Here is a 14688-nt window from a genome sequence, read left to right as displayed (position 1 = left end):
CCGCACCGCCTGGCCGCGCCCCCTCCGCATCACGTGACAGGGAGCTGGCCCGGCGATTGGTGCTGCCGGGCCGTGTGCCCTTTGCCCCGCCGCCGGGGACGGTGGCCGGCAGGCGCTGGGGGGGGCAGGGGTCGGCCATGGAGCAAGGGGAGGCCGCTCCGCCGGCGGCTGAGGAGAAGGGTGGGGAGGAGGAGGATGATTTCGGCTACCGACTCTTCCCGGACCGGAACAAGAAGCCGCAGAGCTTCCTGGTCCGCAGCCTCTTCACCTTCCACAACAGGTGCCAGCTGATGCTGAGGATGACTCTGGACACGAGTAAGCGCTTTCCCCGTGAGCCCGGCCCTGGCGCAGCGGAGGGTGCCCTGGGTGGGACCGGCGACGCCCGTGTCCCCCGCTGGAACGGCCTGGCCGCGGCGGTGACCTTGGGCCGCAGGGTCCCGGGACGGGAGCTGCTCCCCTTCCCCAGCCGCTGACAGCGGGAGGGGCTGCTGCTTGATGAACACGCTGATTTTGGTTAAGACAAAGAAAACACAAGTTCAAAAGTGGCTGTGTGCTTCTTTTTTTTTTTTTTTTTTTTTTAATGTCAGAAGGTCCTTCTCTACTTCTTGTTCTTGAAAATTTGAGAGGATTTGTCGATTTCTGGTTCATTTTTGCCCTTTTCGCTATGTAATGTTGGCTATGAATGTCACTGAAAACAGTTGTTGTTATCGGCCACTCTATTTATGTCTGCTACTAATAAAATAATGTCAGAAGTGGCTTGATTCATTAATAACTTTGTAAATATTATGATTCTATGTCGCTTTACGCAGCCTGAGCTGTAACAAGTGCCAGTTGTATTGCATTAGGGTTGGATACTGCAAAGTGTGAATTTGGATGTGTAGTGCTTTTCCTTTTTCTTTTTTCTTGACTGTGTTTATATTTTGATTATAGATGACTTAGAAACTTTTGTCTAGAGAAATTGATTGCAGCAATGTTTTTCTAGATCCATATGCTCAACTACTTCTTGAGGCTATGAAGCAGTCTGGTTGGTATGTAAACTAATTCATCCTGTTCTGTGTAGTAACATCACTATTATATGGAGTTACTGGTCTTTTTCAAATCCTTCCCTATAACTTTGTTTGTTTGGGTCTTTCAGCACTGTCTTCAATGACCGGCACTTTTCTTGTGAAGACTGTGATGGCTGTGTCAGTGGAGGTTTTGATTCTGCCACATCTCAGGTAGGCCCTGAACGCTGTCTTCTTTCAAAGGACTGCATTTTTTTTTTATTAGGATTAAGTCTACTAATGCTGTTCTGAGTTAAAGGCATGAAAACAAGAAAAATTAAAGATGTTCCATGGTATTGGAACTAGCACGTTGCAGAATGATGATGCTGTTAATGTTGAAAAAGACTGATCTACAGAGTCTAAATGCTGTAGGTTGTGTGTGCTGGGTCTCTGAGAAGTAAGTGTGATGTTGAAACTCGGTGAAAAATCTACATATACTTTTTTGTTCTGCAGATTGTTCTGTGTCAGAACAACATTCGCCACCAATCCCATATGAACCGGGTGGTCACACATGAATTGATTCATGCTTTTGATCACTGCCGTGCACATGTTGACTGGTTTAAAAATGTCAAACACTTAGCATGTTCAGAGGTAAGTTAAAATGCTTCTGATGTTGCCATTATATTAAGTACTGCTGGTTATTAGGAATGTTTCATGTTTAAATAGGCATGCTCTTACACAGACTTTGTTTGGTTTAATCCTGTTAATACATTTTATCCTTTCTGTCAAGTCAACTTAAGCAGTTTCATTCAGAAAAAAAATGTTTAGTTTTCATAAATATTAATAAGTCAGTGTCATACTAAGTAGAATGTGATCACTGTGAGTGTAACCCTAACAAAAAGTGGTTATTAACAAATGAGAGTAGTTAGAGATGAAAATGCATTTACACTTTAGTGAAATGTTTATAGGGTTCTGTTTCTCCCCTGCAAATCTTGGTATGTTGGGTATCACAGTAGTATGGTAACCTTATTTTTGTGTAGGTTTTTTTGGTTAACAACAAACTTGTCTTTTCCTATAACATACGTTTATTTATTTATTGTGATGTTGCTAATAGTACACTTTAGTTATGACTCCATGTCCATTTCAGAGGACGTAGGAATTTGCTGCTTGAAAGGCCTTAAAAATTGATGCCTTAGGAGGTGAAATTAAACTGGCCACAGGCTAGTAAAGATTCCTCTTGTATACACAACTCGTGCGTATTCATGTGCTTTTAATTGATTTCTGATGTAATCCATTTCATTTGACCACAGAAAAACTTAGTCTCATGATTAATATTACAAAAGTACATTGTTGTGACTGTGTGAATTAGGTGGCTTTTTAACTGTTTTTTAAAAATATATAAAATAATATAAAAATGTTGTAATGGCTTTGGTTTGGGTTGGGTTTTTTTTCTTTTTGGTTGTAGGTAGGTTTGTTTGTTTTTAATCAGAATGTATTAGATTCCAGACTTTAGATGAAATCTGTGCACATCTTTACACATTATGTGGGAGAACCAAAATGATGAATTTGGTACAGAACAAATCAGATTTCATAAAAATTAATTTGAATTCATTAATTGAATTCATATTTGGTGTGGAAGAGAGTCACAGTCATATATTGTCTTTATCTTTTTACAGGTAAAACTTAATGAAGTAACCTTATGTGGTATTAGTAAAGCCATTCGGTATAACTGGGGGGGTTGACCTTGGCTGGCTTCCAGGCACCCACCAAGCCATTCTCCAATTCCCCCTCCTCAGTAGGATAGGGGAGAAAAGTAGGTTTAAAAAGCTTGTGGATCGAGATAAGGATATGGAGGTGACTTACTGGCTACCCTCTTGATGAAGATTGATTTAATTTAGTGCCTGTTAATGACAGAGTAAGATGGTGAGAAATAAAACTAAAAATACCTTTTCCCCCACCTCTCCTTCTTCCTACGCTCAGCTTTACTCTTTCATTCCTGACTCTTCTGCCACCTTCACCCCAGAGCGGCACGTGGGGATGGGGGCTGCAGTCAGCTCATAACACTTTGTCTCTGCTGCTCCTTCCTCATCACCCTGTTCCCCTTCTCCAGTGTGAGGTCCCTACCATGGGTTATAGTCCTTCGTGAACTACTCCAGCATGCGTTTTTCCCATGGGCTGCTGTTCTTCAAGACCTGCTCCAGCTTGGGTCCTTTCCTAGAGTCTTTCAGGAATGCAGTGCTCCAGCGTCAGTCCCCCACGGGCCATAGTTCCTGCCAGAAAACGTGCTCCTGCGTGGGCTGCCTATGGGCTGCAACTTTTTTCAGAGCGTGTCCATCTGCTGTGGCGTGGGGTCTTCCTTGGACTGCAGCGTGGATATGCGTTCCACTCTGTTCCTTCACAGGCTGCAGGGAGACAACCTGTGTCAACATGGCCTTCTCCACAGGTGGCAGGGGAATTTCTGCTCTGGTGCCTGGACCACCTCCTCCCACACCCTTTTCGCTGATCTTGGGGTTGTTCCTCTCATGTTTTTCTCATTCCTGTCTCACAGCTGCCATGTGGTGTTTTTTATCCTTTCTTAAATATGTCATCCCAGCGGTACCGCTGGCACTGCTGATGGGCTCAGCTTTGACCAGCAGCAGGTCCGTTTTAGGGTGGGGAGAGCCCCTTTTCTGGTCTCACAGAAGCCATCCTGGCAGGCCCCCTCCTGCCAACGTCTTGCCACCTGAAACCCGTTACAATAATTCAGAATTATTAACTTTTGTCTACTTTTTTTTTTTGTCTAAGCATTTACACAGTGCAGAATAAAGCCTGTAAGCCTCAAACATAAAATTAGAGACATATATAAAAGAAGATTGTGCTTGTTCTTGCTCTTGTTGAGATGATTTGTTTACTTCAGGTCTTTTGATATTTATTTTATTATATGGTGTTTACAATTTTTATTGCCAGCTTTTTAATTCTTACATTTCACGTTTTCCATGCATTTATTCTCACTCTGGTACTTAATTATAGGAAATTCCAGTTTTAGTTGTATTTCCTAACTGAGGGTGTAGGAACACTTGGCAGACAAAAGAAATTACAATGCACAGGAGAAGACAGTTAACAAGCTAAAACAAATACTTATTTAAATGCAGCCTTTCCTAAAGCAGGTGGGTTACTGTTCTTCTGGTTATTGGAGCTGTAGTCTTTGAAAGGTATCTGCCTTTCTTCCTGACTCTTGTGTCAGCTGATACAGACTGGGGAGAATATTACTTTCCATGTTCTTTCAGCAGTTTGTATATATGTGTGTGTATTTTTAGATATATATATATATGCATATACATATTATCTCTTCTGCTTATTCATTTAAGTTTTGCGAATGTGTGAGACTTGATTCCTGGAGAAACTTCGAGGTCATGTAGTAACACTTCACAGTTCGTTGAGCCTGAGAGGGTGGATATAAGAAGTAATATGTACTTAATAAGTAGAAGCGGCCCTGGGAATATTCTTTACCGCCTGTCACCAGAAAGATATTGAAGAAAAAGATTTATTACAACTTTGTTTTGATTTCGTATTTCCATGTGTTTCTCTGATGGTGTGGCTTTTTTTTTCTCAATAGATTCGAGCTGCTAATCTCAGTGGAGACTGTACACTGATGAATGAATTATCCAGGTTTAAATTTGGATTAAAAGGACACCATCAGGTAAAGACTGTAGATGTTAAAAGTCTGCTGATTTGTGATGAGCCATCTTTACGTACTTGATCTCGGTCTTCTACACTTTAATAGCTGAAAACATCAGAGAAAGATGTGGGTGCCATGGACTTGCTGCTTTCTCTTAATTACCCTTTAATAACCTTTGACGATTCATGATAATTTTTTTTTCCACCTTGTTATTTTTGTTGGAGTGAAATTCCTGAATACTTAGTCCTACCGTAGAGCATTACCACTGACGATGGATGGTTAATAAGAACCAAACAAAAACCAGGGTTTGCAGGGTATGTGGTGAGAATATCTTACCCACGATAAGTGGGTAAAACTCTAAAAGGTCTTTGAAAACTGGAGGAAGGAGAATGACAAGAGTTCTAAATAAACGTGTATTAAGTCTTACAGGAATTAGGTTTTTTTAATAGTAGTGAAGACTGTGGGTTGAGTCCCAAGTAGTTGCTCATGTTAGAGTGGCAGTTAGCTTGTAGCTAAGGGGATGTTTACATATTTTTTTTTAATCTTTTAATAGAGAATCTTTGTAAGCAAAAGTTGCCATAAAAAGAGGTATCAAAATGAAGGCCAGTAAAGGAGTCATTCCTTTATGTTTTATAGCATTTCAATTGGAAAAATACTAACCAGTATTAACGTCTGTTTCTTTCTGATGTATTTTCTTTTGTGTCCAAGTCAAGTTGTACAAATACCTGATACCTACAACAAATGCCAAATTGTCTTTTAATTCCTGTTCTAAGGAATGTCTCTTACTTAATTGATGATTTATTTGCACATGGAAAACTAAAACACATAGTTAGCATAGGATGGAAGAAAAATGTACTTTAATGCTTATTACAGGCATTGTTTTCCTCCTAGAACCATAGAATCATGGAATGGTTCAGGTTAGAAGGGACCTTAAAGATCATCTAGTTCCAACCCCCCTGCCATGGGCAGGGACACCTCCCACTAGACCAGATTGCTGAAAGCCCCATCCAGCCTGGCCTTGAGCACTTCCAGGGATGTGTCCTGTGATACAAAATTATTGTGTGTGTAGTAGGCGTTAATGCTTGACAAAACCTGGGGAAAAAATTATTTATACTAATACACATTTTTCTTTATCTAATTCCCACTTTAGACTTGTGTACGAGAGAGAGCGATTCGTTCCATTCTGGCTGTTAGAAAAGTTAGCAAAGAAACGGCAGAAAAAGCTGTGGATGAAGTTTTTGATGCCTGCTTCAATGATCTGGAACCTTTTGGAAGAATCCCACACAGTAAAACAGATGCAAAACGTGCCTATAAAGACTTTCAGAACAGAGATCGCTATAATGCTAATTTGTAAAGGAAAAAAATGTGAAAGATTATGTTAATATCTGATTATTCTATAACAGCTGGAGTTACAATCTATGTGCACAGTGCTGGTGGAAAGGGCAATTCTCTCAAATGTATCAATTAATTTTGTATACTTTTTCCAGGAGCCAACTTCCATGGAAGTAAACGAAGTAAATGAACAAGACAAAAAATTGCTTCCTCACCCGTTATTCCAGCAAGACAATTTAGTACACCAAATGACTTGTCAAATAATGATCTGCACATTTCAATGCACATTTAATTCTGCTCAGTCTGACTAGGGCTTGGTTTCTAAAAGTTTTCTTGTTACTGAATAAATCTTTTCATAAAACCTTTACATTTCTACCATCTGTGATACACAGTCATAAACGTGATGATATTCATCACTCCATTTTAAAAGATGGGCACCTGAACTAAAGCTCTTGGGTCCACATTTAAAAACTATGGCTAAACCCAAAATTTAATAAACCGCCACATTTTTGAGCACCTCCTGAAATTCTTGGAATCCCAGCTCATCTAACGTTAACTTTACAGGTAAATAAAAGCCTTTGGCTTTTTAGGAATTTGACTGACAATTCTGCTTGCCAAATCAAACCCACAAGCTAGATAAGCATTGGTGAGACTCTCTCCAGCAGGCTGAGCTTTGCTCAAAGTGTTGGTGTAGCTTATGGTGTTCCTGTCCTTGTTAGGTAAGTCTATCTGAAGAAAGCAAGAAGCTGTTAGCTTCATCCTAAATCTGAGAGAAGCTGTCTCATTCCTCCATTATTTCCAAATATAAGGTATTATAATCATTGACATGGATGCAAGAGAACCACGTTTTCTTCTCTCTCTTGAAATCAAAGATGGAATTCAACCACAGGTGTGGTTCACTGATGTAATGGAGATATGGATCCCCAGTCAAAGGTTTGTAGGCATAGCTGCTGTGACAGTTACTCAAGACTCAAGTGTGAGTGCAACCACACTGCAGAGAGCAGGGTCAACTAAAGCATGTTGCTGAGGACTGTGTCTAGTTGGGATTTGAATATCTCCAAGGGCAGAGACTCTACAACCTCTCAGGATAACCTGTTCCAGTGTTTGATCGGCCTTGCAGGTTTGTCTGGGTTTTTTTCCTCCTTGTGTATTTCCTGCCAATTTCCTCTTGTCCTTTCTTTGGGCACCACTGAGAAGACTGACTCAGTCTTCTCTACTTCCACCCTTGCCCCATCAGGTAAGATCTTCCTGAACTTTCTCTTCTCCAGGCTGAAGGGTCACAGCTTGTGGTCTCTTTGTAGGTCAGGTGTTCCAATCCATTTATCATCTTCACGGCAGTTTGCTGGACTTGCTCTGCTACGTCTGTGTCTCTCTTGTACTAGGAAGCCCAGACTGGACCCAGCACTCCAGATGTCTCAGTGCTGAGCAGAGCGGAAAATCACCTGTTGGCCTTATTTGCTGCAAGGCTGTGTTGCTTGCATAAAAATTGGTGTCCACCAGCACTGTCGGGGCCTTTTCTGTCCTGTTGAAGTCTCTGAATGGCAGCACAAATCTCTGGTGTATCAACCACTTCCCTTGGTGTTGTAATGGCTGTAAACTTTCAGAAGTTGTGCTACTCCTGTCTTCCAGGTTGTTAATGAAGATGTTAAACAGCATTGGCCCTGATACCAATACCTGGAGCACCCCGGCAGTGTCTGGCCTTAGACTTAGACGTGCACCAGATGTGGTTAAAGAATCAACATGGACTTGGGAACATCTTATCTTGATAGTTTGCATACATGCACTCTCGAGATTTGAAAGGTTTGAAAGTATCAGTATGACAAGAATCTGAGATTCTTGTTTGAGATCTTAAACTCTTGTACCACCTTGGTGTATTTTACTCACATGCTCAAGGATAAACTAATCAGCAAATTTGGGATCAGAAAGGAATATTTCCCATGATTAATCTCATAGGGATGACTGCTATTTCTGTTGAGCAGCTGGACGCTATTTCGTGCATTTCAGGCACTAGTAGACATCTTTACATCTGCAGCTTCTGACCAGAGTCTCCTGTGTGACAAGTCCGGTGCTGAGCTGAGCCATGACAGTGGTGAGACTGGGTGACTCTGGTCCTTGGAAATGAGATCTGAAGCAGGCAATTACATCTGTGCAGTACGGGCTACCCAGTACGCCAGGGTGTTAGCAGGGCGTTAGGCTTTCTGAGCCTGCAGTGGCCAGTGAGAAAGGCAGACCTGGAAGGAGCAGCCATCTGAATTGCCCAAGAATTTCATGTTATACAATGGTCCTTCTTGTTGTGGGGATGAAGCTCATTGGTGTGACCTCGAATGCTTTCTCTTTCCCGACTCTGGCACATCCCAGCTGGGATGTTGGCCTTTTTACTCTAGGTCTAACATTTGTCAGCAATGGAAAAGCTTTTATGACTTGAGCCCTTTATGCCCTGAGTTGCTGCTCATGTTCTGGTTGTCGCTGGTGGTGGAGGACTGGGTATGATGATCAGCGTTGCCTTCTCCTGTTCTGTGTCCCTGTATATTTTGTGACAACGTGACTGTCAGTGTAGGAAGCTTTTTCAGGCAATAAATAACTGTGAGGTCTGGCTGCGGTGGGGCAGTGGGCTCCCTGGTGACACTTGAGCAGGAATGAGGCACTGAATTGCTCAGGGAAGGGAAGGTCAGGACACACACAAATTTCAAGTGGCTGACAGGTTCTAAAGCTGGAAGGGGAAGGTCCTCCTAAGTACCTCCAGAACTAGGTGGGCTCTTGTTTGACTGCAGCTTTGGGGTCCTGCAATCCACCTATTTATTTCACATGCCTGCAACGTTTTGGATCTCACCATTATTCTGTAATCTCCTGAGAAGAATTCAATCATGTAATTATTCTCATGCCCAATGTGCCTGCTCCTCGGGTGTCACTCAAGAACAAGCTGCATGAAGAAGGTGATAGCAAAGACAGCCTCTTCCCCTGTCCCCTGAACAGAGCCGTCAGTGTGTCACCATTTCCTGAACGGCAGCAAACGCTTTGAAAATGTTCAAATGTAAGCACTGTCCTCACAAAGGACAATGCAACGCATCCAAGCCGTGCCTGAGAGATCTGATCAGGCCTGACTTGTCTGAGTTGTTCTGTTCATACCATCATTTAGGTTGGAAAAGACCCTTAAAATCATCGAGTCCAACTGTAAAGCTAGCGCTGCCAAGTCCATCCCTAAGCCATGTCCCTAATGGTCATGTCTGCCCATCTAAATACTGCCAGGGATGGTGACTCAACCACTTCCCTGGGCAGCCTGTTCCAATGCTTGATAACTGTTTCAGTGAAGAAATTTTTCCTAATACCCAGTCTTGATGTTGGACTATGACTATTCCCAGGTGTAGCATAATTCATACCCACAGGTACCTTTGCTTCTGGAGCTTGATGCAGATCCCTCAGAAAATCATCCTAGTTGTCTTGGAGGAAGTAGCGTCTTAGCCAAGATTCCCCAAACCTGCACTTTCAGTAGTTTTGCAGAATTTCAAATGGAGATTTCATAATCTTATTTTCTTGGAGTAATTCCATCAGTGACTGACATAATCGTATGGCTGAATATCTGAAGAGAAAAAAAATGATATAATACCCTACATACCTATGGAGAAAATTACACATCGAGTTCTAAGCTTCCCATCTTTGATGTAATTTAGATAGACCTTCTGGGTTTTCTAAAATCCCCTGAGGATCAGAGATGCCTTGGAACAGCATAATCTTGTCTGTTAATATTCCCTTAACCTTTACTGCTTTTCAAATCCCCATTTTAGTCAGTATGATGTATGAGGCTCAGTTTTTTATAATACTTCTCACACATATTCTGGCAGATAATTCCTTCTCTTCATTTTACCTTATTAACCAAGGTTCTGCTTTAATGGATGTGTATGTGTTTGTGTGGTTTGCATTTATATTGCATTTTGACCAATGTATTGTTTGACTATATACAGTTGCCTGTTATCTGGGGTAAGCTTTGTCAAGTCTATTTAGAAATGGAAAATATGTCAATAAAGACTAGAATATACAAGCTGCTGCTTCTTTAGTATTGTTGATAGATGAACACCAGCAAAGTCTGGGACAGAAAGTATTCCAGAGACATCTGAAGGAGACATTTGTAATAAAGAGTACAGAGAGCTATATAAGGACATAATTATTAAAAAAAAAAAAAAAAAGAGATCAGTATGAAATAAAATTGCATAACCAGGAAATGTCAGCTTAAACAACAGATACATTCCAGTTACACCAAGTCAAATTGTAATGCACTGCAAGTCACCAGAAGGCAATTGGAAGACTCTGGCGGGCTTTTTGTCGTTCCCTGAGAAAAGGACGGACAATAATTACAAGAAACTTGGCACACACTGTTTATCAATTCAAGCAATCATTTCATTGCTTTAGGTGCAATTTTAATCTGCATCGTTTTTTCTCATCAAAACAGAGGTTAAAAAAAAAATGAGTAAAATCTCTTTCCCAATGTGAAAAATACGGGACTCGATGAAGCAGCAGAGGGAGCTGAAGGACCGTGGAACAGCGCGCTGCTGGGGAAAGCCACCTGCAGACCAAACACAGCTGTTGCTCAGTGTGCAGTTCAGTTTTGGTTTAAATCTCTGTTTTAATCAAATTTGCATAACTCTAATGTTAAAATAGGTTAAGAAGTAAACATATTTCAATCGCATTATTCTGCTTCTGCAGAATATTTGCTTCCTTTAGAAGACCACCTCAAAACATATACGGAGATACTTTTGCCATCTGTACTGTTTTGGAGCGTGACTGTGTTTGCAGGGACAGTTAGACAAATGCTGGGGTGCATGCGGCAGACCAAAACGTCAAGCTGTAAAGATCCATCATCAGTAATCAGAATCATGCAAATTACATTAGCTCAGTTCCTTATTCCTCATGCCTGAATTTCCACTACATTTTCATTTTGTCTCTGAAAGATTTCGAAGTTTCGGCAAAACCAAAAGGAAGGCAAAAAAAAGCACCATTGTCCAAGTAGTAAAGAGGTATAATTTTACAAAGGAGAGTAATTTAATAACGAGTCTTTCAGTGTTTTCTTTTTCCTAGGGAAGAGGCACTAGCCATGACATACCGTTGTGGTTTAACCCCAGCCAGCAACTAGGACCACGCAGCCACTCGCTCACGTCCCCTTTGCCCCCCAAAAAGGGTGGGGAGAAGAGGGAGAAAAGGAGGGGAAAGGGAAAAAAAAACCCCCATGGGTTGAGATAAAGACAGTTTAATAGAACAATAACAAAAAAGGAAAATAACAATAATAGCAATAATAATGACACAAGTCACCCTTACTGCCTGGTGAATTGGCACTGTCCTGAGCAGTGATCGTGAGCACCCACCCCCTCGGCTAACCCCATTTATATACTGAGCATGATATCTATGGTATGGAATATTCTATTGGCTATTCCATTGTTCTGTCTATATTCCTTCTCAGCTTCTAGGGAAGCTGAAAAGAGTCCTTGAAAAGCGTAAACATTCCCTAGCAACAACTAAACCAATATGTATTGTTGACATTCCTTTCACAGCCATCACTAGAAAGAAAATTAACTCTTTCCCAGCTGAAACCAGGACACGTACCTCACTGAATAGTTCCTTGGCAGAAGTATTTTTAAAATTTGTAGTACCTAGCTCTCAGTTGCATGGATGCGTGCCAGTTGCCACAGGAGCCCTCATGTGTTGACTGTAGTTTTTCAAAACTTCTTTAGAGAGCAGTAGCAATTATAAGTGAAAACAACAAAAATCATCAGTAAGCAGAAAAATCCAACTCTGATATAATGCATAGTGCGGAAGTTTTCAGGGCATGTGCAGGGACCTCTTGCTAGAACTGAAGAGTTGAGCAGCAAGAGGTTATTATGCACCAGAACTCCGCCCAAATTCACTGACAAGCTTTCCTCCTCTATCTTGCCTGTAAGCCTGATCAAACAGAAAACTAGAAAACAAAGAATTACATCATCTTTCCTTGAAAGGAAGATGGAAAGAAGGAAAAGGAAGACAAGAAGGGCATGCACGAAGGACTCTATGTGCTGGTGGGTAAGGAACCAATATAGGAAGAGAGATCACAGAATCACAGAATGGCGGGGCTTGTAAGGGACCTCTGGAGATCATCTAGTCCAACCCCCCTGCCAGAGCAGGGTTACCTAGAGCAGGTTGGACAGGAACACGTCCAGGTGAGTTTTGAATGTCTCCAGAGACAGAGATTCCACCACCTCTCTGGGCAGCCTGTTCCAGTGCTCTGCCACCCTCAAAGTAAAGAAGTTCCTCCTCATGTTTAGGTGGAACTTCCTATGTTCAAGGTTGTGCCCATTACCTCTTGTCCTGTTGCTGGGCACCACTGAAAAGAGCCTAACCCCATCCTCATCTTGGTTTCAACTCCTGCTCTACTGAATGCTAAGTAAAAAGTCTTGAACCACTTGCTGAGTTTGTGCCCATGCTCCCCACTCACAGGGATCAGCTGGGGAAAAGGCTGTAAACACGTCAGGGCTGGGTGAGAGCTGGGCAGGGGGAGCAGGAAGCCTTTGGCACCCAGTAACTTCGGTTAGTTCCCATCTCTCCTTCAGAGTGCAAAGTGTAGCAGCCTTTCTCTCCCCAAAATGCTTCATAGTTGAATGGGTTTCCTTCATCTCCATTTTCATCCTGCTGTTTTCTCGTTGTCTGAGCGAGTTCCTTCTCAATTAACTCAATAACACATTACAGGAGCAAACTGTAAATGAGGAGGTGAATCCCCTTCCCTCCCAGTGCTATTTTTACAGAGCTTCTTTCTCATCTCTGGTCAAATGCCCCTGAATACACCTAGGCATGTGCACGTGTCTTGACTGCGTCTCCCCCATCCTCCCCAGCTCTTGTAAGTGTCTCCATTCCTCAGCTGCCCACATGTTTCCTGCATCCACAGTGAGGTGTTGGTGCCAGCTGATGGTCCATCAGGCTTTAGTCTATTGATTTGACACTCTGCTGGAGTCTGTTTGGGAAACTATTTGGGAAAATGTTTCTTTAGTATAGGAACCATGGCAGGAAATGGAGTTTACCAGTCGGACCTAGTGCTTATGGTAGACCTCCCTCTTACACAATCTTCATTGCAGCATTGGAGGTGTCTATAGAAATAGACATCTCTACAGTCAGGTTAACAGCTGTGTAGAAGTTTTTTAGAGACCTAGATTTTGTCTAAATTTCTTCTGATATGTTTTAGTCCTTTCTTTTTTTTTCCTTTTTTTTTTTTTCTTTAACAGAACCCTTGTCCTCTTCAGCTGTAGCCTCATAAAGCAAATGCTCAAGGAATGGGTGAAAGAAAGGATTTTGAGGGGAATTACCTATTTTTTCCTTGTAAACTCTGCCAGTAAAAACTACCAACCGCTCTCACTGCTTCTGTTTCTCTCCTTCAGGAATCTTGCTTTCAAAATGTGAATGTCAGGCTCTCAGGGAGGCAGACTCTTTTATACAGCTCTGGAAGTTCTGGTCAGTAAAGCACTTAAGCACTTACTTACTTTTAATCATATAATTTTTACAGACTTACCATTTGTTCTCTTGTGAACCACAGTACTCAGCACCTTGAAGAGCTGTGCTCTAAGTGCATCAAGTGCACTTAGACTTGCTCAATGAGTTATTGGGTGTATGGTCCTCTCAAAACACAAAAGGAAAGTCGTTAAATTGATGTGCCACACTTCCTAAATAGTATGTTAACTTCAGTGGTCTCTGCATTTCCATTTGAAGTGTTATTGTCTGCCTGCTGAGACTCTTGCTGCTTTATAGTAGTCATATCTTGTCCTAAAGTGAACTAGACTTTACTGTGCGTTGTTAAAACCCTTTCACAACAGAGGCTACTGAAATTCAATGGTGAATGGTAAGATTCCTGAATGTAATTTGCCAAGTTTTTAAAGCATTTGAGGGTCCTTTTGCATGAAAACCACTCTACAAATATAAGATCATTATAATTGTGACTTGTCCCCTTGGAGAGAGAAAATGTGGCTGCTCTAACAAATCTTAGTAGCATCCTCATCCCATTAAAGCCTTAGGTTTTGTTCATTCAAGTCACAAATTACTGAGCAGAAGTGGAAATAAAAGGATACTGATAACAAATTGGTTTTTTCCACATCGTGACTATAACTAAGTTACCTAAGCCAAATTTTCTAATCCAAATTCAGTATAAAATATACACCTAAGTTCAATGGAAGGAATGATGCAGACATCATACAGAGTAAGACTTGTTATTGTTCCTTAATGCTGTTTGATTAATGCTTAGATCCTATATCTTAAAATAATGAACATTACACACAGATTCAGAGTTACAAGGCGGACACATAAACTTTAGATTATAAAACCTATATCAAGGGGAAAAGGAATCACTAGTAGTACAAGAGCCATGCTAAGACCAAGACAATGTATCTGTAGACATTCTTTTGTCTTCTAAACAAGTTTTTGCTTCTAGTATATTCATATGGCTTCTAATATTCTCCTTTCTTTTATCTTTTCTCCAGAAAATTCTTATTTACAACGTTATATTTGTGAAGATATAGCTTTATGAAACAAGAGAGATTTTAGGTGAGGCATTTGTGGAAGATTAGGTGAGCCACTGGACGAATTGAAGTAACAAAATGTGCTTTAGGTGACTGGTCACACAAGTTCAGGCACTGAAACATGCACATGAAAGACATGGAGAAAATGTTGATGAGCATCCCAGAAGCCAAAGTTTGTTTGCACAAAGCATTT

General features: G+C 41.4%; 1 protein-coding gene across 2 annotated transcripts; it reads left to right on the top strand.

The window, feature by feature from the left end:
• The first annotated feature begins 78 nt into the window (after positions 1 to 78).
• Positions 79 to 10002, top strand: ATP23 (ATP23 metallopeptidase and ATP synthase assembly factor homolog). 2 transcript variants are annotated; one of them, XM_063323087.1, is made up of 6 exons: positions 79 to 315; positions 983 to 1028; positions 1136 to 1217; positions 1497 to 1634; positions 4579 to 4662; positions 5792 to 10002. In XM_063323087.1, exons 1-6 carry the CDS (start codon positions 138 to 140, stop codon positions 5993 to 5995), a joined length of 732 nt encoding a protein of 243 aa, XP_063179157.1. In that variant the 5' UTR covers positions 79 to 137; the 3' UTR covers positions 5996 to 10002. The 2 variants fall into 2 exon arrangements, with proteins under 2 accessions (XP_063179157.1, XP_063179158.1); XM_063323088.1 differs by having other exon boundaries at positions 179 to 315; positions 931 to 1028.
• Positions 10003 to 14688: the final 4686 nt, after the last annotated feature.

This window comes from Chroicocephalus ridibundus, chromosome 1 (genome assembly GCF_963924245.1).
Source record: "Chroicocephalus ridibundus chromosome 1, bChrRid1.1, whole genome shotgun sequence".
Classification (NCBI taxonomy): Eukaryota; Metazoa; Chordata; class Aves; order Charadriiformes; family Laridae; genus Chroicocephalus; species Chroicocephalus ridibundus.
This window is presented reverse-complemented; position numbering and strand designations above follow the sequence as displayed.